The 24,854-nt window shown below is 44.2% G+C and overlaps 2 protein-coding genes and 1 pseudogene across 6 annotated transcripts in view; 2 read left to right on the top strand and 1 right to left on the bottom strand.

The window, feature by feature from the left end:
- The window catches only part of SLA2 (Src like adaptor 2), a 49,232-nt gene extending 41,349 nt beyond the window's left edge, over positions 1-7,883 (top strand). For 3 of the 5 annotated variants that reach the window (XM_037811016.1, XM_037811015.1, XM_037811014.1), the window contains 3 exons: positions 2,114-2,263; positions 2,835-2,967; positions 3,380-5,913. In XM_037811016.1, the coding sequence (XP_037666944.1) occupies positions 2,114-2,263; positions 2,835-2,967; positions 3,380-3,530 (434 nt within the window). In that variant the 3' untranslated portion in view covers positions 3,531-5,913. Of the gene's footprint in view, positions 1-2,113; positions 2,264-2,834; positions 2,968-3,379; positions 5,914-6,145 lie in introns of those variants that run through there. The other 2 variants (XR_005212987.1, XM_037811017.1) reach the window with 2 other exon arrangements.
- On the bottom strand, positions 4,567-14,409 carry RAB5IF (RAB5 interacting factor). The gene is made up of 4 exons (XM_037811023.1): positions 14,057-14,409; positions 12,316-12,419; positions 6,269-6,398; positions 4,567-5,104 (listed from the first exon to the last, which is right to left on the bottom strand). The coding sequence occupies exons 1-4, from the start codon at positions 14,168-14,170 to the stop codon at positions 5,063-5,065; spliced, it is 390 nt and encodes a 129-aa protein (XP_037666951.1). The 5' UTR covers positions 14,171-14,409; the 3' UTR covers positions 4,567-5,062.
- Positions 14,410-21,109: 6,700 nt separating this feature from the next.
- On the top strand, positions 21,110-22,303 carry LOC119515187 (annotated as a pseudogene).
- Positions 22,304-24,854: the final 2,551 nt, after the last annotated feature.

Here is a 24,854-nt window from a genome sequence, read left to right as displayed (position 1 = left end):
CTAGGAATTTGTCCATTTCATTTAGGGTTATCTAATTTGTTGGTGTACAGTTGTTCAAAGTATGCTCTTACAATCCTTTTTATTTCTTTGGGGTCGGTAGTAATATCCTCTTTTCCCTATCTGATTTTAGCTATTTGAGTTCTCTTTCTTTTTTCTTTGTCAGTCTAGCTAAAAGTTTTTTTTACTTTATTGATCCTTCAAATAACCAACTTTTGGTTTCATTGATTCTATTGCTTTTTAATTCTCTTACCTCTGCTCTAATGTTTACTATTTCCTTACCTCTGCTTTGGGCTTACTTCGTTCTTTTTCTAGTTTCTCCAGGTGGGCGGTTAGGTTCCTGATTTGAGATATGTGCCGGTTTGAGTGTATTGTGTCCCCCAAATGCCATTATCTTTGTGGTCTTGTATGGGGCAAACGTTTTTGGTGCTGGTTGGATTTGCTTGGAATGTGCCCCACCCGGCTGTGGGAGATGATTCTGATGAGATGTTCCCATGGAGGTGTGGCCCCACCCATTCAAGGTGGGCCCTGATCGGTGGAGCGATATAAATGAGCTGACTCAAAGAGAGGAAAAGGAGTGCAGCTGGGAGTGATGTTTTGAAGAGGCGCAAGCTTGCTAGAAAGGAACATCCTGGGAGAAGGCCGTTTTGAGGCCGGAGCTTTGGAGCGGACGCTGGCTGCCTTCCCACCTAGCAGAGGTTTTCCGGATGCCATTGGCCATCCTCCGGTGAAGGTACCTGATTGCTTGGACACTTTGTGGCCTTAAGACTGTAACTGTGTAGTGAAATAAACCCCTGTTTTATAAAAGCCTATCCATCTCTGGTGTTTTGCATTCTGCAGCATTAGCAAACTAGAACAAGATATTCCTCCTCCTCTCCTCTCCTCTCCTCTCCTCTCCATCTCCATCATCTCTATCTCCATGTTGTAAGCATTTACAGCTATAAATTTCCCTATGAGCACTGCCTCTGCTGCATTCCATAAGTTTTGGTGTGTTGTGTTTTCATTTTCACTTGTCTCAAGATATTTTCTGATTTCCCTTGTGATTTCTTCTTTAACCTATTAGACTGCATTGTTTAATATTCACTTGCTTGTGAATTTCCCAGTTCTCCCACTCTTTTGGTTTCTAACTTCATTCCACTGTAGTCAGAGAAGATACTTTGTATGATTTCAATCTTTTTACTTTTATTGAGTCTTGTGTTGTGACATACTATGTGGTCTATACTGGAGAATGATCCATGTGCACTTGAGAAGAATGTATATTCTGCTGCTGTTAGGTGAAGGATTCTGTTAAGTCTGGTTGATTTATAGATGTTCAAATGTTCTATTTCCTTATTGATCTTCTGTCTAGATGTTCATCCATAATTGAAAGTGGTAGATTGAAGTCTCCTACTATTAGTGTAGAGCCATGTATTTCTCCCTTTAAATTCTTCAATATTTGTTTCATATATTTTAGGGCTCTGCTGTTAGATGCCTATATATTTATAATTGTTAAATCTTGATGATTTGATCCTTTTATCAATATTTAGTATCCCTTGTTCCTTGTAAGTTTTTGACTGAGAGCCTGTTTTATCTAATATTAGTATAGCCACTCCAGCTCTGTTTTGGTGACTGTTTGCATGAATACTTATGTATTTCTAAGGTAACATGCCTAGGTTAAAACTGTTGGGTTGTAATGTTGTGCAAGTTCACCTTGACTAGTTAATGCTACTAATGCCGAACTGTTTTCCAAAGTCGGTTGTACTAATTAATCCTTCTGCCAGAGGGTAAGAGTTCCTATTTCTCTCTTCCTTGCCAACATCTGCTGACACATTTTCACATTCTAACCCTTCTGCCACTTGAGTCTTTGTAGTAAGAGCCAATATTCACTGTCCACTTACATGGCACCAGGCCCTGTACTGAGGATTTTATGTGGATGATCTTATTTCATTCTCACAAGAGCCTCATGTATCTATTATGAGTGTATTATTAATTATACTTGGGAGAACAAGTCTTTGTCCTTCTCCTGGCCACTTCCTTTCTGTGTGGGCCCTGAGGCCTATCTCTTCATTCTTCCTGCCTGAGGAGAGCTTGGTCCCAGCAGGGCCTCAGTGCCACCCCTGGGCCCTTTCCTCCCCAGGCTGTTACTCCCTGTCAGTTCGACTCAGCCGCCCTGCATCCTGGGACCGGATCAGACACTACAGGATCCAGCGCCTCGATAATGGCTGGCTGTACATCTCACCGCGCCTCACCTTCCCCTCACTCCAGGCCCTGGTGGACCATTACTCTGGTATGGCTTTTCCCTGCTTCCATGAATGAAGATTGTGATGGGGGGTGGGGGGTAGCATACAGTTGTGCCCTTAGATACTTTACCTGCTATAGAATATCGAGCAGACAGAAGTGGGGTCTCCTCCATCTTCATGCCAGTCACTGTGCCAAGAAATATAGATTGGGAGCCTGTCTTCATCCCGTGCCCTGACAGAAGAGCCATACAAACACCATGCTCTACACAGACCTCCTGTGGAGAGTTACTCTATGCAGTAATGACAGCACTAGAAGTAGCGAATGAGCATTTCTTAGTTTTCTTCTTGCCAAAGCACTTTCCTAAACAGAAACTGGGGTTCAGAGAGATCCATCAACTTAGTTCACACAATAAAATCAGGTCTCCCCAAACCTAGCACAGAATGGCCTTTGACTGCATCTCAGCCTCCATGAAGCCAACAACTTAGGGCTCATGTGTTGTCATTAATTTTTGTGAACATGTACCCAGCTGTGGAAAACTGTAGGGTGCGGATGGGGGTGTTGAGGGGGTAAAGCAAGGCTGTTGGCAGCCACATCAACGGCCCAGGTCTCTCCCTCAGAGCTGGCGGATGACATCTGCTGCCTCCTCAAGGAGCCCTGCGCCCTGCAGAGGGCAAGTCCACTCCCTGGCAAGACCATACCTCTCCCTGTAACTGTGCAGAGGACACCACTTAATTGGAAGGAGTTGGACAGGTAAGGAGGTCCCTGAACACAAAGGTGGAATGGAGACTTAGAAGATGCCCCTGGCAACCCACAGCAAGCCTATAACTCTCAGGGACATCTGGTAGCCAGTGAGTGTTGACCGATCTCCTGGAACCCAGTCCCAGGCTCAGCAGGTGTGTAGAGACTTTCAAGGGGAGGAGAAAGCAAACACAGACACTGGTCATACCATGGGAGTGAGGTAGGTCAGACAAAATGGGGTAGAACAGAGTGCTGAGTTCTACGTAGAGAAGTCAAGCTGGGGTCTGATCTGATAGGGAAAGGGAAACCACTGAGCTTTTCGGGAGGAATGACTTAAGACTGGTTTGAGGACAGTGAACTGTGTGGTGAGTGCAGGCAAGACGGAAGGAGGGCCAGTGATCCAGCTCTTTCCTCCTTTCCATAGCTCCCTCCTGTTTTCAGAGGCATCTCCCACAGGGGAGGTGTCTCTCCTAAGCGAGGGGCTCCGGGAGGCCCTCAGCTCCTACATCAGCCTGACTGAGGACATCTCCTTGGATGATGCCAAGGCCCAATGCAGAGGCCGAAAGGGGAACTAAGGAAACAGCATCTAGAACTCCAGTTCGCACCACCTCACTGAGTATCCTGGCAGCAAGGTTTTACACTGAGCATCGGGGACGCAGGGGCAGAGGTGCATCCAGGGTCCCACCTGTGCTCTCTACTCCTGCCTTTCTTGGCCCTAAAAATCACCTCCTCCCAGTGCCATGATCCCACCCCAATCCCTAGTCCCTGAGAGCAGATCAGGTAAGAACAGGGTCAAGGCTCTGAAAGAGTAAATCTCCCCTCAGGTCTGACCAGTTTTGGGTTTTCAGCATTGTCCTCCTCCTTTGTCTGTTAAATCCCATTTTATACCCTCACTGCTACCCAGCCCCATCCACAAGGCAGAAACAACCACTAGCATCAAGGAGGGGGAAAAAAACCACTTTAAGAAAATTTACAAGTCTCAGAACACCAAACCTCGGAAGACCAATGGCCTAGAAGGGAGTGGAAAGCAGAGCGGACAGGACACTAGCAGCACAACTGTCCAGATACCACCTGACCCCTAGAACAAAGAGATGGACCTCTGGCAGTCCGGGTCCTCAAATGACCCCATCAAGCCCTTCTTTGGACAGTCACAGCTCTCAGATCTATGTTTCATTTTGTGTCTTATCATTTTAACCTGGCCAGGATCTCCCGGCAACACTGCTCTTGCCATCCTGTGGCCAAATGCAAAATGACACCTTGTGAGCCTAGCTCACTGCAGTGAGGCCAGTTGCATCTTTGTGCTGGGTGGGGGCTGAGAGCCAGAGGAGCCAGACTTGACCCCTGCATGTAAAGATTCTGCCAAAGGTTCTGGGGTATCAGAGGGTGGTAAGCACTCTCCCCACAAATTCAAGACCACAGCATACCCCAATATGAGCCCTTGACTTCCCTGTCCCCCCACCCACTAAAGGGAAAGAGGCCTGTCTGGAGCTTCTAAGGGAACAGGGAGGGGAAGAAAGAGGGGTGGGTTGGGAGAACATCACCTCTAGTGATCCTAATGAATTCTGGGGCTAGAATGGGGTGAGAAAGGCATTACCAGGTACAATCAACAGGTTCTCAGTTAAAGATTTGATTTATTCAAGTATCTGAAAACATTTTACAATGAAAACTATTAGATGCTGCTTGTACTGTGCTGTGGACCACACATATATTGCCATACTGTTTTCAGAAGACTTGAAATGCCACTGATAGTTTAAAAACTGTACACCTGATGAATGAGGACAATTTAATGTTTCATCCGGATCCAGAGGTGCATCAAAGTAAACAACCAGTTACAATCAACAAACAGGTGTTTAGTGATGAGTATCCAAGGAGAAATGGTTGGTCATGGACAATTCAGAAATTCTTCCCCAAAAGGTGGATGGTTCTTTAAAAAGTTTCATGTTACAATCCTTGCAGAAAACACTGATGCCCAACACACTGATTCCTGGCCCAGGAAACAGGCTCTTCTAGGCTCCATGTGCCTGGAGTGCCCCTACAATCATGTTTCTGTGCTGTAACTAGGAGAGTCCTTTGGACTGGACAGGGTGCAGGTGGGGGCTGTTCACCATCAGTCATAGTGGATGGCAGTATAAAAGATGATCCAAATGACCTAAAGGGGAGAAAAGCAATGATCATAGGTCACCTGAGTCCACAGCAGCTTTTTTAGGCCCTTATTCCATAAATCTGAAAGATAAAAATGTGTGCACAATGGGCTTCCCAGGGGCTAGCCAACACACAACGTGCTTGGAGGCTTAAATTATTTCACTGAAATCAACTTGCCTGTAACAGGGCCTGGGACCCACCCCTAGGACCACCCCCTAAACACCAAGTTGAGTCTCAGGGGCGAGAGTTATAAGGTGTGGAAATGAATACAGGTCAAGCAGGCTGTACTGCTAGCAGGTGTTAGGATTAGCAACAAATCTGAAAATAAAACACCATCATACCCCATCAGCTCCAAACCAAAGCAGTGGTTTTCAAACCTGGCTGTACACTGGAATCTCCAACAGACCTTCTAAAATATATATATATATATATACACTGCCAAGTTTTCAGCTCCCAGACCTTCTGACTTTATTGGTTTGGGCTAGGATCTAGGTATACAGGGGTTTGTGAATGTGTATAGTTTTTAGAAATAACTTGTTATAATTCACATTCCATAAAGTTTACCCTTTTAAAGTACATAATTCAGTGGTTTTTAGTATATTCATATAGTTGGGCAAATACGACCACTAATTCCAGAACATTTTCATTACCCTGTACCCATTAACAGTTACTCCTCATTAACATCAGTCACTCACATCCACTAATCTACTTTCTGTATCTATGGATTTGCCTATTCTGAACATTTTATATAAATGGAATCACACAATATGTGGTCTGACTGGCTTCTTTCACTTAGCATGTTTTCAAGGTTCATCCATGTTGTAGCATGTATCAGTACTTCATTCTTATATTTTTATTAGCCAAATAATTTTCCATTGCATGGTTAGACCACATTTTGTTTATCTATTCATTAATTGATGGACATTTTGTTATTTCCATGTTTTAGCAATTAAGAATAATGCTATAAATATGTTTTTAAATGTTTCATAATTATTTTTAATAATCAGATGTAGAGGCTAACAATGGGCTCTGGATTTGCACATCACAGGGAGGCTGTACAGCAAACACACATCTTCTGGACAACGTGAAAGGCCATTTCCTCCAGGCTTAGGAGCCTTTTGACAGTCACAAAAAGAACAGAACTTGCTGCAAAACAATCAGTTACACATACCATGAACAAGGCAAAAGATGTCATAAACCCTTCTTTTGTGAGCTCCCACGTGCCACCATATTCTTCCTCATCTATCTGTAGGTAGTTACTGAAGTAGAGGTACAGGACTCCTGCATTGATCAGGCAGAATCTGGAGGAAGGGAAGGAAAGCACCGAATAAAAAATGTAAGTTCAGACCACCCATCACCCTGCCCAGCAATATGGGGGTCCTCACTGTGTTCCACAATTAACTGTTTGTATTTGTGTCTTCCCCCACCAGGCAGGGGGTGACCTAGGTAAAAAACAAGTTGGGTTCAGAAAGACTTGGGCTCAAACCTGAGCTTTACTTTCCTGGTCACAAGACCATGGCAAGTCTCTTGACATGGGTCTGTTCCCTTGTTGGTAAAATGGGGAGCCTGAAGATTAATATGAAGGAAAGTGAAACAATAAGTGAAAATGCTTAGGTCCTCAGTGCAGCTACCCCCGCTGGCTGAGCTAGTGACTGAAAGGAAGAATTCTTTTTACTTAACCAACAAAAGCAAAAAGAAGGCACATAGGTTCTCCAAGGCCCCCTGATGTCAGACAAACCAGAATGGCTGATGAATAAGCTATTCCAAACAGAACCTATACCTGATATGGGCCTCCAAGCAGCTCTAGCTGGGGCAGGGATGGGGAACGGCCAAGGGTCAAACACATATTAAGTTGCTTCTTCACAGTCTAGTTGGGCAAGCGACAGCTCCCTGCATAATTCCCAACAGAAAATTTCAGGATGCCTGCTGTCTGTTACTGGATTTAATGTTGAGTGAACAGGAGAGTTCCTGCCGTTAGCTCACTGCTGTTTGTGAGTACCCCCAGGAAGGTTTCTGACCCACTTAAGGTATGATTTAGATGATACAGGAATCGGAATGTAGTGAAAACAGGAACATGTTACCCTGCTCTACAGATGGCATGGTTATCATGTAAAAACAATTTTCATAAAGTGGTCAAAACTTTGTGATTTTTCCAGTTTCTGCATATAATCTAGTTGAGGGCTATGGGTCTTATGCCACATCTCTTCTGAAGGATGCGGTGGAAAAATGCAAAGAAAGCTGGTTTCCTTCCAGTGGATGGAGTGTGGGCTGGTATTCAGAAGGCCATACAGTGATACTGAGGAGGGTAAATCAGTATGGAAGGGTGGGGGGTGTGAGACCCTGAGGCTGTCTGAGCAAGGTGGCGATGGGGTGAGGTATACTTTAGCATGTCTGCTTTGTAAGTGGTGAGAGTGCTGTCAGGCTCTCATGAGTGGGCAGAACAGAGGCCAGAAGACTGGTTGAGATCTGTACTCATGTTTCAGGACACGAGACTTGTGGTGGCTTGGAGCTATGTTCCCCAGAAAAACATGTTCTTAAACTTAATCTATTCCTGTGGGTGAGAACGCATTGTAAATAGGACTTTCTGATGAGGTTACTTTAGGCAAGGTGCGGCCCAGCTGAATCAGGCGAGGTCTTAATTGTCTTACTGAAGGCCTTAGAGGGAAGGCCACAGAGAGAGCAACCAGAAGCTGAAAGTCAAGGAACAGGAGAAGGAAGGGAAGCCAGGAGAGGCCACCATGTGCACTGCCATGTGACAATAAACTCAAGACCCGAGGATCACCAGCAGCCAGCCCCAGAGCGCCACAGTCTTCTGGGAGAAAGCACTGCCTTGAAGATACCTGGATTGCGGACTTCTAGCCTCAAAACCAACAGCCAATAAATTCCTGTTGTTTAAGCCAACCCATTGCACAGTACTTGCTTTAGTAATGAGGAAACTAAAACAAGAACAAATAAAGTTTGAGGGCAGGGACCAAGAATACAATGATTCCAGTAATGCAAGCAGGGACTGAGGAAGAACAGGAGGTTTTTCTCTAGAGGACTTCTTACAAAATTCAGTCCTTGTCTTGGTCCTGCTGTGGCCATACCCTTTCTTCTGCCAGAAATCTTGGGATCCAGCCAAATCTGGCCACCCCACCCCACCCCGACAAGAGTCTCATTTTAGACAAGCTGACTTAGTGACTCTAGATGGAGACTACTAATGGGAGATGGAAAAGTCACTCTGAGGCCCAGAAGATAGCCAGGGTTAGACAATGCCTGGATACTCACCAGGAGTCTCCTATCGTAAAAGTGGTTGCTTAGTGAGATGAGGTAAGGGAGTGGGGATGACAGAGAGAGAAGATTAAGGGCAGAAGCTTGAACAGAGCAATCAGAGAGGAAGGAGGAGAACCAGCTTGGGACCATGCCGCTGAAGCTTGGTGATAAAGAGGTGGCCAGATGCCCAATGTAAAATTCATCAGCCAAGGCAGGTTTGAGGGTCTGCTAAACACAAGGCTTGGTACACAGGCCTGAGAGCACTGCAGCCTGATATTGTTTGTCCTGGGAATCAGTCATCATCACCTTGCCCCAACTGTCTGTAGTCCCACCAGCTAAACGCTGAGTATGAAGTATTATCTCCTCAAACACAAAACCTGTTGATGAGGATCTCCTCCTCAGTGACAGACAGTCTTGATTTGATAAAAAGAAACAGTGGCAGCAATAAGCCAATCAAAGTTAAAGCCAGCCACTGACTTCCCATCAAGTGCAGAACTCAGAACAAGGGAGAAAAGGGCTAACATTAGGCCCTGCCTTCCAGAGCTTACACAACTAAGCAGAAAGTAAAGTCATAGAAGCAAAGGGATTTAAATGTTGGGGTATCATCAAAAAGACTGAAAGGGCTCAAGTTGAACTTTTAAGGATAGGCATAATTTCTGCATTGTATAGCAGGGAGGGAACTACATAGAGGAAGTGAACATGCTCGACTGGGGTTGGGGAAAGACAATGAAAAGACTGACTTTCAAATGGGTTTTAAAAATTCTATCCTAAAAACTTCAGTAAGAATTTTAACAAAAGAATAAATCCCTAACAAATACCCTGACTTCAGGGCTGGAAAGCTAGATGCCAACAGCAGTGTATGACCTGTTTTCAGGGGGTCAATCAGAATTCACTTCAGTTAAAAATGAATAATAATTAACAAGCATTCACTGAGCACCTATTAATCATGTACCAAGCTCCATAAGGGAGACAGAGAGGAGGAGGGAATGTATGGTTTCTCCCTCAGATAAGGCAAAACCATGGCAGACACAGCAGAACCATCACTGAGTTCTCACATGAATCATAAATGATGAGACTCGAAGAAACAATGGTTTACCTTACAGGCCCTACCTGGTGGCCACACCATAGTGAAACAAAGAGAAGCAAGGCTGGGGTTGGATGAAAGGTGGCTCTCCTCAGCCCAGGCCCTCCCTTTCCAGTTCAGGCAAGGACCAGAGAGGAGAGGGTCACCAGATGCCAGCCAGGCAGCTGGGTCAGACAGATGGAGGAGTAGGACAGAAAAACCAATGGAAAATTCAATGTCCATAAGCCCTTTCCAAGAGTAGCAGAAAAGGTGCAAACCAAAGGAGAGAAGGAACTCATTTGGGGTGAGAAAAACTAGCTCTGGCAGGACAGTGTGGGACTGAGCTCCGGAGTACAGGCAGTCTTACTACACACTAAGAGTGACCCTCTCCAAGGGGAATTCACTCCAAAACATCCCTTTTCTTGTTTTTTCCAAAGCTATACTTTACCACCCTTTATAAACCTAACCACATAAGGATGCAGTGAACCATTTATGGAGCACCTATGATATATGAAGCACTACGTTTAGGAAGTTATTTATTTCATTTAAGTCACACACCAATCCTGTGAGGAAAGCACTCTTTGAAAGTGGCAAAGACAGAACTTGAATCTGTAGCTTTTTATTAAAAAAAAAGAAAAGAAAAGAAAAAAAAAAAATCCGGGCAGCTTAACTTACCTGAAAGGATACTGGATTAGCTTTACTAGCTCTAGTTTTCCCAGGTTGAGTGACTTCAGAGAAATCCCTTAAGAACCCCACCACAGGATCAAGTAGATGGAAGGGCTCTGAACCAGTGTTGTCCCTCACCTATACAAGTAGCCTTGGAGTGATGAGAAATACCCTCTTGCCCTTAGGGTGCCCTCCCCCTTCCTCTAGCATTTTCCTACTGTTAACATTTTGATCAGTTGCCTGCCTTTTCTCTCATAGAAAGCTAAAGCAGGGTAAAGATATTCTAAAACTTTATCTATATAACACCTCCAATCTGAGAAGACCTCCATGAACTCCAGGTCCTGTGCCTCAACACCACCAACCAGTCCAAATCAAGTGCCCACTCTGTAAACGGTCAGGCAGGGCACAAACTCTTACTGGTTTCCTTGTACAAGGGATTTGCTTAGTATCGCAAATCAAAAAAGAATTTTTAGTTAGGAATTAAGGACTATACATTTCTTTTGGGCTACCTTCTGAGAAAACAGGCAACCCAAATGGGTTTGAAATATAGTTCAGCCTTTTTATCCTATAGTAAGGAAAAAACAGAGCTGTGATCATCCCTAAAACAAGCAACATGGCTTTACATGGAAGAAGGTGACAGTCCATATTCCCTGCATGAAAAAAGAAAAGGCCAAAGGCCATCCATTTCCATGATAACTTGCTCAGGACCTCAAGAGGCAACTCCCACACATCTTTTTCTTTCAGTCTGGTGGGCACATGGACTCATTTTCAGTGGCTGATTAATAAGCTGAGCTACGACCAGGGGCTGGTGTCAATTGTGCTGCCACAGACCAGAGACCGTGAAGGGCCCAACCTCCTACTCCTTGACACCCTCAAAAAGCAGGGACCTACAAGACTAGAGCAAATCGGGCCAAAGGGTAAAGGTTGAAACTATGTTCAAACTTCAACTTCCATGTGAGACCAAGGGAAGAGATGTTTATTTGGTGTAGGATCTATATTTTCTAAACAATATAACTTCTATAGTGGAGAATAAAAATATATATTCGGGGTCCCCCTGAAGAGCTGGGGGAGGATGCAAGGTGTTGGACTTCCTCACCCGGATTGTTGCTGATGTTCTCACAAACACTGGGGACTGACGGCTTGATGTACTGAGCTGTCTTGGGGCTGGCCCCTATGAAGCTTGTTACTGCAAAGGAGAGGCTAAACCTGCCTATAATTGTGCCTAAGAGTCTCCCCCTGAGTGCCTCTTTGTTGCTCAGTTGTGGCCTTCTCTCTCTAACCAAGCCATCTTGGTGGGTGATCTTGCTGCCCTCCCCCCTACGCGGGACCTGACTCCCAGGGGTGTAAATCTCACTGGCAATGCAGGATATGACTCCTGGGGATCAATCTGGACCTGGCATTGTGGGATTGAGAACACCTTCTTGACCAAAAGGGGGATGCGAAATGAAACGAAATGGAGCTTCAGTGTCTGAGAGATTTCAAATGAGGGCGAGAGGTCACTCTGGTGGACATTCTTATGCACTATATAGATAGCACTTTTTAGGTTTTAATATATTGGAATAGCTAGAAGTAAACACCCGAACCTACCAAACTCCAACCCAGTAGCCTTGACTCTTAAAGATGATTGTGTAACAGTGTAGCTTACAATGGGTGACTATGATTGTGAAAACCCTGAGGATCGCACTCCCTTTATCCAGTGTATGGATGGATGAGTAGAAAAATGGGGACAAAACCTAAATGAAAAATAGGGCAGGAATGGGGGGGAGGTGATCTGTATGTTTTGTTTTTATTTTTATTTTGTTTTTATTTTTATTTTTTATTCTGTTTCTGATTCTTTCTGGTGTAAGGAAAATGTTCAAAAATAGATTGGGGTGATGAATGCACAACTATACGACAGTACTGTGAAAAGTTGATTGTACACCATGGATGATTGTATGGTATGTGAATATTTCTTAATAAAACAACTTATACCAAAACCATGATTCAGCACACAAAGTAGCATGAGGCCACTTTGGACTTGAGAATGAATGAATTGACCCAGCCTTCATGCTACCAGTCCTGACAAACTAAGAAGTGCTGCTCCAGACCCAGGATACATCATGGGGCCACACCTTTGCTTTAGTCAATCCATTAAAAAAAATCCTCCAAAGTAGCAATGGCCTTTTCTGTGAGAGGAAAACAAATTCTCTATTTGAAAAGAAACGATACCATGAACATGAAAGAAACCCAAGACTTACCCCGCTATTCCCAAAAAACCTCGCAGCGGCAACACTCCCCAAATGACACCCAGGACCACAGCAAGGATCTGTCGGAACCAGTAGATCACATCTAAAAATTCATCCTGTAGAAAAGACAGATAAAGCCACTCAATGCACTAGCATGTGTTATCTGGCACTAGTACCACAGTAGAGCTTCTTATAATAAGGAAGGAACAGAAATGCTTTCTGATAAACACGTCTTCCAGAAAACTTTTCCCCAAAAGCAAATGTCATGTAGCTTTCAAACTAGGCACTTGCCAACACCAGGACTCCACCTCTAAAATGGAATCACAGTAGTCTTGACTTGTGGGAGAAAAAAAAAATCAAGAAAATGGATTAAGTTTGACCCTGTATATTTTCCTTAAACTTCTTTCAGGCAGCATCTCTTGTTTATACTTAAAAAATGGTAAAAACAAAACAAAACAAAAACAAAACAGAAAAACCTATACCTTTAGTCATCATAAATGATTTCCAGGGTTTGTGCTCTAAATCAAAATTTTAGAGAAGTCATTTACATTTTTTTTAGAAGTTGCATAAGGGAAATGGCTGTGGTAGTAACTATGCTACTGACCAGAGATAACTCTTATCTGATCAGGGGAGACCTGAACTGTCCCCAGGCAGAAGGGTTGACTGTTAACCCACTCAGCACCATCTTCTTACCCGCTGAATTTTAAGTAAGTCACAGAGGAAAGAAAGGATTAGAAACAAAAGTGCTGAAGGCAGGTGCCAGTCCAACTAAATTTCATAGAAGGACATGAAAGACTCAGTTTCTGACCTGCCCTAGATTCCAGAAACCAGTCCTTATACAAGGAAAGAAAGAAATGACACAGCAGATCACAAAGGGACAGCAGGTTTTGCAAGAGCTGGGCAGGACAAGGGCACCTTCAGGAAGTGGCTCCCATCCCCCGTGACAGGAACTCCAGGAACAGAAACCCACTTCGGCAGTCCAGAGAAACAAGGGGGAGATAGCAAAGGTAACATTTCTCTCAGGCCACTTGGAATCAGGCTGTTTCTGATGATTTCTTACAGATATGGAGTCGAGTAAGGACATCCTGAAGCCCCAACTCCTCACACACATCTGGTGGTTGTTTCTACCTCACACACATACATACTCTCCGAGGTGGTCTCAGTCTCCCCTCTCAACTAACACTAATTAGGGAATTGGGTCTTTTTCATTCAACAGTAAAGCAGTGGCAGCTCTCTATCAGTGAGCCTTATAATCCGCCTAACGCTTAATGCATCATGGTATCCCTCTTCAGAGTTGTCCTGAAAGTTAAATAAGATAATGCATGGAGAGCACCTGACATATAGAAAGTTCTCAGAAGCTGTCTATTACCGTTACTGTCTGTACTAACGACTCTAAGAAGGCTCGGAGAAGATAAGGAACTTACTTAAGAAGTAAAGGACCAAGACAGGGTCGAATTCAGCTCACTCATTCCCTGTTCAGGCGCATGTCCTGCCCGCTGATGGCAACTCCTCTGCACCCTTCTAGCGGCTCCCCACATGATCCAGGCGACTTGTACCTTAGGCCATTCTGCGGTGAGCCCCGAGCCCAGCTGTCAGGCCCGCTCCCACTAAGTTCATTCCACACCGTGGCCCTCCTCTCCCCGCCTCCAACACTCGGTCGCGCCCGGGCAGAGACCGCGGCAGGCCCGAGCCCGTCCGTCCCCCAGCCCCACTCGGCTCCTCGAATCTAAGCCCTCGCCAAGCCACGCCGCACCTTGTCCTCCCAGGCCGCATCGCTCCGCAACACCTTGCTCCAGACTGAGACTTTGAGAGCCCCGTTGGCCAGCTGCGGCTGAGGCGACTCCTCCTTTCGCCGCCCGCCGCTCATCCTCCCGCCGCGCCGCCCGGGCCGGGCCTGGGGCGCGCGGGCCGAGTCAAGAACAGTCGGAGTCCGGAGTCGCGGGTCACGGCGTGTGGGGCGGCAGCGGCCACAGACTCAGCGACCAGGCCCGCCAGCGCTCTGCGCCTCCTCTGACTTGGCCAAGCCGCCAGACTCTGCTCTCCGCCGAGAACCAGGAACCGCAGGAGTAGGGGCAGGGAGACGCCGCACGACCTCCCGCAGACGTGCCCACGCAGCCAATCGGCGGCCGCGCAGCTGTCCGGGAGCGAGAACAGCCGTCGTCTGCGCGCAAGCGCTCTATGCGCGGCGGAAGTGGTGGATGCCTTCCGCCAGGTTCGTTGTAGGGCGAGAGGGAAGGGACAGGCTCAGCAGCAACGGCGACACGAGCGCGAGGAGGCGCTGTGGAGACAGATGAGGTGCAACTGAGACGAAAGCAGAGGTTGGACGTGAGTGTCGCCCTGTGCGCCAGTATCTATCCTTAGGCAGCAGCTCTGCCTTTTCTGAGGCGGCCTTTTACTCTACTCGCTGCTGATCCCAGACTTTACTCCTCGGGAACCCCTACTCATTTTCTTCCCTGAACCCTGCACGTTTTGTATGACCTTGTTCAGTATGTGCAACTCTTTTCTGTAATGATTTAGCGTGTCATCTTGCTCACCATCCTTTTTTGGCAGATGTGACCCAGAGAGGAGAAATGAATTTCTAAGGCCATATAGAAAGTTGTAACCAGCTGAGGACTTCCTCGGGGGCGGAGGGAGGTGGGGGATAAAGAGAGAAAGTACTTTATTCGGTATCAGAATGTCTGAGTATTCCTTTATTGCATCTTCACTACGCGCTAGGTCAGTGGTTCACAAACTAAACAGCAGCCCATCACTGGGGAACTTGACAGAAATGGAAATTCTCTGGTCCCCATCCCAGACCTACTGAATCAGAAATAATCTGGAGATGGGCCCATAACCTGTGTTTTAACAAGCCCTTCAGGTGCTGCCAGTGCACACTGTGCTATGTAGTATTGAGACCAGGTGATCTGTGTGCTCTTGATCTTCACACATCGCTTCTGTGAAGTGGGTTTATAGAGGCAAAATAACTTGCCCAGAATCACATGGTCTGACTCTGAAATCTGTGCTTTTAAGCTTTAAAGAGTATCAATAGGTTCAGAACATCCTTTGCATACCTGTCAACATTCACCTGTAGTTCTCCACCTTAGATGAGAAACAGAATCTACTGGGAGCTTTTTTCAGAATATCTGCTGTTTTCTTCTCCAACCCTATCCCAAGATCATGTTTCAGTAGGTTGAATGGGGCTGGACCCCAAAGGGTGATACATGCTACAACAGACACTACTCTGTGTGGAACTGGTGGAAGGCCCATTAAACTTGTCATTGGTGCTCTCCGTTAGTCCTACCTTTTCACATAGCTCTTGCTCTTTTCAGTCCTGCTTCTGTTTTGAACTAGTTTCCCTTCCATATGCAAAACTATGGGAAAGCCTAACCAAGTCACTCCATTTTGGAAGTGATGTGTTTATTAGCACAAAACCTCTTTCACTGACTCCCTGATGGCACGTAGTTCTGGAGACATACTGATCATTATATTATAGAATGTCGGAAAACTATCTAGCCCATGGTCAAAGACATAGAAGGTAAGTTTTCACTTCTCTGATTCTGATGAAGGTATGCAATGGGGAATCTGATTTAGGGTGTTACAGAAGACTGAAATCTGAATGAAGAGTAGGTGTTAATGGGGAAGTGGAAAAAGAAGGAAGAAAAGGATAGAGAGCATTCCCAGAGAAGAAACCACATAGGCTAATGGTAAGGAATGAAATTACTAGAAAAGGAAGGAAGGTGGGACATAGATGAAGAATTTGAATTTTATCCCAAGGATTGGGGAAACCACTAAAAGGATTTGAACAGGGGAAGTGATCAGATCTGCATTTTAGCAGGATTACTCTGGCAGCCATTTGGGGAACTGGATCAGAGTGGGAGACTAGTTAAAAGTTAAAAGTCACTCATTTGAGAACCTTGCGGAACCCACTGTCGAGGCACTGTGGCTCTGGGACATCTCAGGTCTTGACCACAGAATTTCAGAGGTAATGTCATCATCATAGCGATGTAAGACATATCCTGGCAGAGTCTCACCTCAGAATCAACTAATAAAAAGACAAAACCTACTTGCTTGGAGCTTTGGAGAATGGTAGAGACTGGAACAGGACTTCACAAATGCTGAATCAGTGAAAAAGAAAAAAACACCAAAAAACAGGTAGGGGATTTACATCCTGGACCTGCCAGTCCAAACCCCTCCCCCTTACCCTGTCCAGCACAGCTTAAGAGTCACACAGAGGCACCACGGCCCAGGTCCCTCCTGCTACAGATGCAGACCATAGGGCCACTCACAGTGGTGACTTAAAACCCCACACATATCCAGGTATAGGGACCCAAGTCCACACAGATTCAGGGTGGAACACAGGTGGCTGAGGTGCGCTGCATTTGAAAGTGCCCCAGGAGTAAAAAGAGACCACGACAGAAATGTTGGCAGGTGCGCACACTCGATCCCAGTCTCTGTTGGACCACCTAAACATAAAACGGACCTTTCTGGGTTGACTCCATCTGGCTCCTCTGGGTGGAATACCCTAAAAGGAAAGAAATCAAAGACAGAAAATCCTCACAGAAAAAAAAAAAACGGCGTGTGGGAGGGTACTGAACTGCTGTTATATAGGATGGTGTGCTAGTTTGGATGTATTGTGTCCCCCAAAATGCCATTATCTTTGATGCAGTCTTGTGGGGGAAGACGTATTAGTGTTGATTCGATTGGAATCCTTTGATTGAGTGTTTCTATGGAGATGTGATTCAGTCAACTGAGTGAAAGGTTTGATTGGATAATTTCCATGAAGGTGTTATCCTACCCATTCAGGGTGGGTGCTAATTGGATCACTAGAGCTGTATAAAGTTCACAGAGCAGCTGTGAGTGACATTTTGGAGAGCAACTGAGAGTGACATTTTGAAGAGGAGCTGCAGCTAAGAGAGGACAAAATGCCCCAAGAGCAATATTTTGGAGAATGCCATTTTGAAACGCACCCTGGGAGCAAGTGGATGCCAGCCACGTGCCTTTCGTGCTAACAGTTTTTCTGGATGTCAATGGCCATCCTTCAGTGAAGGTACTCGATTGTTGATGCATTACCTTGGACACTTTATGGCCTTCAGCCTGTAACTTTGTAACCAAATAAACCCCCTTTATAAAAGCCAATCCGTTTCTGGTATTTTGCTTAATGGCAGCATTAGCAAACCAGAACAGATTTGTCCCAGAACTTAAAGGTATAATGAAAAGAGAGCACTGAGTGCGGGAGACAATTTTAATAAATCATAGGAGCTGGGGAGAAAATTCTGCACAAAAATTAACAAAACAGATCAAGATTCCCAGAGAGAAGGAATAGAGGAGAGGAAGCTTTCTCATGGAGGTGAAACAATAGCACACAAAAGGGCAATCTTAAAAGTTGTATTGTGTATCTAGGACAAAAAATAAGGTGCAGAAGACCTGAGAAAATCTGAACAGTTAAACAAGGACTACTCTAAAGATCCAGAATAAATTGGACCAAGCATCAAACTGCTTAAAAAACAAACAGAAAACCTCAAAAAACTAAGACTAGAAGGAAATTTCCTCAATGTGATAAAGGGCATATATGAAAAATCCACAACTAGCATCCTAGCATCCTACTCAATGGTGAAAATCTGAAAGCTTTCCTTCTAAGATCAGAAACAAGACATGGATGACCACTGTTGACACTGTTATTCAGCATTATACTGGAAGTTCTTGCTAGAACAATTAGGAAAGAAATAAAAGCCATTTAAATTGGAGAGAAAAAATTAAAGCGCTCCTTACTTGCAGATGATATGATCCTATATACAGAGAAATCCTGAAAAATCCACAACAAAGCTTCTAAAGCTAATAAATTATTTCAGGAAAGTGGCAGAGCATAAGACCGACACCCAAACATCAGTAGTGTTTCTATATACAAGCAATGAACATTCAGAAGAAGACATCAAGAAAAAATTCCATTTACAATAGCAACTAAAAGAATCAAATATCTAGGAATAAATCTAACCAAGGATGTAAAGGTCTTGTACACCGAAAACTACAAAACATTGCTAAAAGACCTCAAAGAAGACCTAAATAAATGGAAAGACATTTTGTGTTCATGGATAGGAAGACTAAATATTGCAGAATTGTCGATTCTCTCCAAAGCGATTCACAGATTCAATCCAATCCCAATCAAAATTCCAACAGCCTTCTTTGCAGAAATGGAAAAGCCAATCATCAAATTTATATAGAAGGGTAAGGGCCCCAAATTGTCAAAACCATCCTGAAAAAGAATGAAATTGGAGGACTCATGCTTCCCAATCTTAAAACTTATCACAAAGCAACAGTAATCAATACAGCATGGTACCAGCACAGGGACAGACATATAGACCAATGTAACTGAATTGACAGTTCAGAAATCAACACTTATGTTTATGGCCAAATGATTTTTGACAAGGGTGCCAAGTCTACTCTTTTGGGAACGAATTGTCTCTTCAACAAATGGTGCAGGGAAAACTGGATGTCCATGTGCAGAAGAATCAAGGTAGACCCCTACCTCAACCCAAAATGGATCACAGATCTAAACATAAGAACCAGAACTATAAAACCCCTAGAAGAAAACAGTAGGAAGTATCTTCAGGACCTTGTGTTAGGCAGTGGTTTCTTAGACTTTATACCCAAAGTATAAACAATAAAGGAAAAAAATAGATAAATGGGACCTCATCAAAATTAAAATCTTTTGTGCATCAAAGGACTTTACCATGAAAGTAAAACAACAACCTACACAATAGGAGAAAAGTATTTGGAAACCACATATCTGATAAGGGCTTAATACCAGAATATATAAGGAAGTTCTTCAATTTAACAAAGACAAACAATACAATTTAAAAATGGGCAGGACTCTCCCTCTAGCTAAGTCAGCTTGGCATGTGAACTCATTGCCTTCCCCCCTACATGGGACCTGACTCCCAGGGGTGTAAGTCTCCCTGGCAATGCAGGATATGACCTGGGGATGAGCCTGGATCTGGCATTTGTGGGACTGAGAAAATCTTCTTGACCAAAAAGGGGAAGTGAAATGAAACAAAATAAAGTTTCAGTGGCTGAGAGATTTCAAATGTAGTCAAGAGGTCACCCTGGAGGGCATTCTTATACACTATATAGATAAACCTTTTTAGGTTTTAGTGTATTGGAATAGCTAGAAGGAAGTACCTGAAACTGTCGAATTGCAACCCAGTAGCCTTGATTCTTGAAGACGATTGCATAACTACGTAGCTTACGTGGTGTGACGGTGTGATTGTGAAAATCTTGTTGCTTATATTCCCTTTATCCAGTGAATGGGATAAGTAGAAAAATGGGGACAAAAACTAAATTAAAGATAGAGTGGGATGGGGGGATGGAGTGATTTGGGTGTTCTTTTCTCCTTTTATTTTTTATTCTTATTTTGATTATTTTTGGTGTAAGGAAAATGTTCAAAAATTGGGATGATGAATGCATAACTATATGATGGTACTGTGAACACTTGATTGTACACCATGGATGATTGTATGGTATGTGAATATGTCTCAATAAAACTGAATTTTTTAAAAAAATGGGCAGGAGACTTGAATAGACATTTCTCCAAAGAAGATATACAAATGGCCGAACAGCACATGAAAAGATACTCAGTGTCATTAGCCATTAGGGAAATGTAAATCAAAACCACAGTGAGGTACAATTTCACACCATTAGAATGGCTACTACATTAAAAAAACGGAATATCATAAGTGTTGGAGAGGATGTGGAGAAATAGGAACACTCATTCATTGTTGGTGGGAATGTAAAATTGTGAAGCCACTGTGGAAAGCAGTTTGGCAGCTCCTCAGAAAGTTAAATATAGAATTACCATATGACCCAGCAATGCCAACTCTACATATATACATAAAAGAATTGAAAGCAGGGACTCAAACAGATATTTGTTGATTTTTTTTAAGTGGCATTATTCACAGTTGCCAAGAGATGGGGGCAGCCCAGGTATCCATTGAGGGATGAATGGATGGACAGGGGAGGTGCATACACACAGGTGTCCATTGAGGGATGAATGGATGGACAGAGGAGGTGCATACACGCAATGGAACATTGTTCAGCCATAGGGAGGAGTGAAGTTAATACCTGTAACAATATGGGGGGGCCTTGGAGGCATCTTGTTGAGTGGGATGGGCCAGAAAGAAGAGGACAGCTGTTGTGTGATCTCATTGATATAAAATAATTAGAATAAGCAAATTCATGGTCAGAAACTGGAATGAGGATTGCCAGGGGCACGGGTGCAGGTGGGAAATTTGGTGTTGATACTTAGGTTGAACAGTTTCTGTTTGGGATGATGGAAGATTTTGGTGGAGGATGATGGTTATGGTGGCATGGCATTGTGAACGTGGTAAGCAGCACTAAAGTGTATATTTAAATGTGGTTGGAAGTGGAAACAATAGTTTCTGTATATGTAAGTAGAATAAAAGTTTTAAAAGAATCCATGGGACTATGCAGCACAGATCGTGAACCCTAGGGTAAAATTATGGACTATAGTTGATAGTGCAATTACAAAAAAAAAATGGTCTTCATTAATTGAAGCAAATGTACCACACTTGGTGTTAACGGTGTTAATCGTTGGTACATGGGAACTCTGTATTTTATGCATGATTTTCCTGTAAACCTACAACTTATCTAATAAAAAAAAAGAAGTGAACTATGAATAAGTAAACACACACAAAAGATTACAGCATAAATAAAGTAGAGAATTTAAAAAAAGGATTAAAAGGACATGCCGGGGTTGACGCGCTAGGTCCAAGCTCTCGGTCCTCTGTGGCTAACTCGCAGCCCCCACCGCCGCATCATGGACGCCCCAAGGCAGGTGGTTAACTTCGGGCCCGGACCAGCCAAGTTGCCACACTCGGTATTGTTAGAGATACAAAAGGAATTATTAGACTACAAAGAAGTTGGGATTAGTGTTCTTGAAATGAGCCACAGGTCAGATTTTGCTAAGATTATTAACACCACAGAGAATCTTGTGCATGAATTGTTAGCCATTCCAGACAACTACAAGGTGATTTTTGTGCAAGGAGGTGGGTGTGGCCAGTTTAGTGTTGTCCCCTTAAACCTGATAGGCCTGAAAGCAGCAAGGTGTGCGGACTACGTGGTGACAGGAGCTTGGTCGGCTAAGGCTGCAGAAGAAGCCAAGAAGTTTGGGACTGTGAATACTGTCTACCCTAAACTTGGGAGTTATACGAAAATTCCAGATCCAAGCACCTGGAACCTTAACCCAGAAGCTTCCTACGTGTATTACTGTGCAAATGAGACTGTGCATGGAGTGGAGTTTGATTTTGTACCTGATGTCAAAGGAGCAGTGTTAGTTTGTGACACGTCTTCAAACTTCCTGTCCAAGCCAGTGGATGTTTCCAAGTTTGGTGTCCTTTTTGCTGGTGCTCAGAAGAACGTGGGCGCTGCGGGGGTCATGGTGGTAATCGTCCACAATGACCTGCTGGGCTTTGCTTTCTGAGAGTGCCCCTCCATCCTGGAGTACAAAGTGCAAGTCAGCAGCAAGTCCTTGTACAACATGCCTCCAACCTTCAGCATCTACGTCATGGGCTTGGTCCTGGAGTGGATTAAGAACAATGGTGGTGCGGTGGCCATGGAGAAGCTCAGCTTCATCAAATCGAAGACGATTTATGATATTATTGACCATTCTCAAGGATTCTATGTATGTCCAGTGGAGCCCCAGAGTAGAAGCAAGATGAATGTTCCATTCCGCATTGGCAATGCTAAAGGAGACGAGGCTTTAGAAAAAAGATTTCTTGATAAAGCTCTTGAACTCAATATGATTTCCTCGAAAGGGCATAGGTCTGTAGGAGGCATCCGGGTCTCTCTGTATAATGCCGTCACAATCGATGATGTCCAGAAACTGGTGGCCTTCATGAAAAACTTTTTGGAGATGCATCAACTGTGAACACATCCTAACCTTTGTATGTGGAGCGAAGTAACTTGGGAAGGGCTACACAAACTTAACCAATACGGTATTTTTCTTAGATGAATGCGCTTATTGTAGATTTCTTTTTTTTTTATATTCAAAGAACAACAGCAAAACATCAACCATTCTGCAAAGCTGGTGGACCTAATGCCCTTTTTAGCTCTTATTTAAACTGGAAGCATTTTAAAAATCTTCCTATTGCTTTTCTAATGAGTTCCAGCTTATTTTGTCTTTGCTGCTACTTCTAGCTAGATCTCTATATGCAAATAGCCTGTGGACTTAATATTATGCAAATTTATGTTAGTTCTGCAGAAACAAGCGCACAGCATGGGGGGTGGGGTGGGACCTGTTAGGTGCTGAGCCCAGATCCTTCCCAAGTAGCAGCAGTGGGGTCTTCTGGGCTCATAGCCATTGATTAAGGTAAACATTGACCATATGGTGACTGTTTAGGAGTTCCAGGCAAAAGTGTTTTGTAGATCTTTCTTTATACTGTTATCATAAGCAGGTAAAAGTGACATATACTATATGTTTCTATAGCAAGGTCTGTTTTTAATACCATGTAGTTTATATCTCTTTGCATTTATATTTTTAATAATATGGTTCTTAATGATATATGTAGACTTCTAGAATTTCTTAGAATCCTTGACCTTGAGCATTGTCACCTTACATTCACAACAGTTGTGCCTGTCATTTACAAGCTGCTTCACAGAAATGAGATTGAGAAGTTCCCTGCTTCACTCTTAACTCTCTTTTCAATAGCTAGAAGAGAAGTTGGTAGGTTTGTTGTTTGTTTTCTAATTATGACTTCAAACTAAAATTCTCTGTTAAAGTCCCTTTTCCTTGGTTTACTTGGCTGTTCTATTTATTGTGTTTGACCAGAGCGATAATTTGACTTTCAGAAGATTTTGCTGAAGAGTCTTTTCCCCTCTTGTTTATCCGTTACCAGTATTTTATGTTAATATGTGAAGAACATTAAAATACTAAAACATCTAAACATTTAAAAAAAAAAAAAAAGAACATGGCGGGGGAGAACCCAAGATGGCGGCTAGGTAAGACAGGGCAAAAAACACCTCCATGAAAAATACTAGATAAAAGCCATAAAGTGACCCAGAACACCAGTTCCAGCGATGCACCAGCCGGACAAGGTCTGCTAAATCCACAGGGACCGTGTATTTGGTGAAACTGGGAGTCTGCCTTCTGAAACTAGTGAGTGAGCCAGCTGAAAGTCCGGCGGCTGCGCTGCGGTGTGGGGAAGCCATGAGTTGGCATTTGGAGATGGACTAGTTCTTTTTTAAAAAAAAACAAACCTGGGACCGACTGTGGATACAACGGTGAGAACCGCACAGTGAAGCACGGTAGTAGTGGGCTATCCCAACGCCTCAGTGTCTGGCGTGGAGGATAGCTCTTCCCAAACCCACTGCTGATTGTCTCAGGGCCAGGGGGGAGAGGGAAGCCAAAAGGAGAAAGAAACCATGCCCCTTGCAACCATCTCCCTGGCAGGCTGGAAACGTTCCTTCCCAGGGTCAGATCCATAGCCCAGAGCCGCACCAAGAAACCCAGTGTGATGGGGAGTGTTTCTCGCAGCACTGCGCACATGCCACAATATTGGCTGTGGACAGTGGCCTTTAGTGCACCCACAGCTAATTGTCCTGGAGCTGGGAAGGCGGAGCTGTATGAAGAGGGGGAAATTAACATACCCCATTCAACCATCTTTACAGCAGGCTGGGAACGCCCCTGCATGGCCCAGTGGCCCAGGGCTTCCCTGGAGGGCCAGCGTGCACTTGGGACGTGGTGCAGCCATCCCGCGGTAGAGGTCCTGGAAGAGCATGGCTGAGACGGGGGACCCACTTGGAAATCCCAGGGACCCTATGCCAGTGACAGGGACTTGTGGGTCAGTGGCAGGGATGATCTGTGGCAGGACTGAGGTGAAGGCTTGGACTCTTGCAACAGCCTTAAATCTCCAGGAACACCTAGGAGGTTTGATTATTAAAGCTGCCCTGCCTCCCAGACTGTTCAGACACACGCCCCACATTCAGGCTGGACAGCACCAACAACACACCCAAACTTAGTGCACCAATTGAACCCCACAAGGATGAGATCCCCACACACCACAAAGACAAAGTTGGGGAGAACTGACTTGAGGGGAATAGGTGACTCATGGATGCCATCTGCTGGTTAGTTAGAGAAAGTGTACGCCACCAAGTTGTAGATCTGACAAATTAGAGGTTGGTATTTTTTAGACCCTGAAAGAACCCTATCAAGTAAAGCAAATGCCAAGAGACTAAAAACAACAGAAAATCTTAAAGCATATGATAAAACCAGACGATATGGAGAACCCAAACCCAAACACCCAAATCAAAAGATCAGAAGAGACACAGTACTTGGTGCAATTAATCAAAGAACTAAAGACAAACAATGAGAGCATGCCACAGGATATAAAGGACATAAAGAAGACCCTAGAAGAGCATAAAGAAGAAATTGCAAGAGTAAATAAAAAAAAAATAGAAGATCTTATGGAAATAAAAGAAACTGTTGGCCAAATTAAAAACACACTGGATACTCATAATACAAGATTAGAGGAAGTTGAACAATGACTCAGCGTCCTCAAGGA

Source organism: Choloepus didactylus, chromosome 19 (genome assembly GCF_015220235.1).
Source record: "Choloepus didactylus isolate mChoDid1 chromosome 19, mChoDid1.pri, whole genome shotgun sequence".
Taxonomy (NCBI): domain Eukaryota; kingdom Metazoa; phylum Chordata; class Mammalia; order Pilosa; family Megalonychidae; genus Choloepus; species Choloepus didactylus.
Note: the sequence above shows the minus strand (reverse complement) of the source record. Positions and strands in the feature narration are given on the sequence as shown.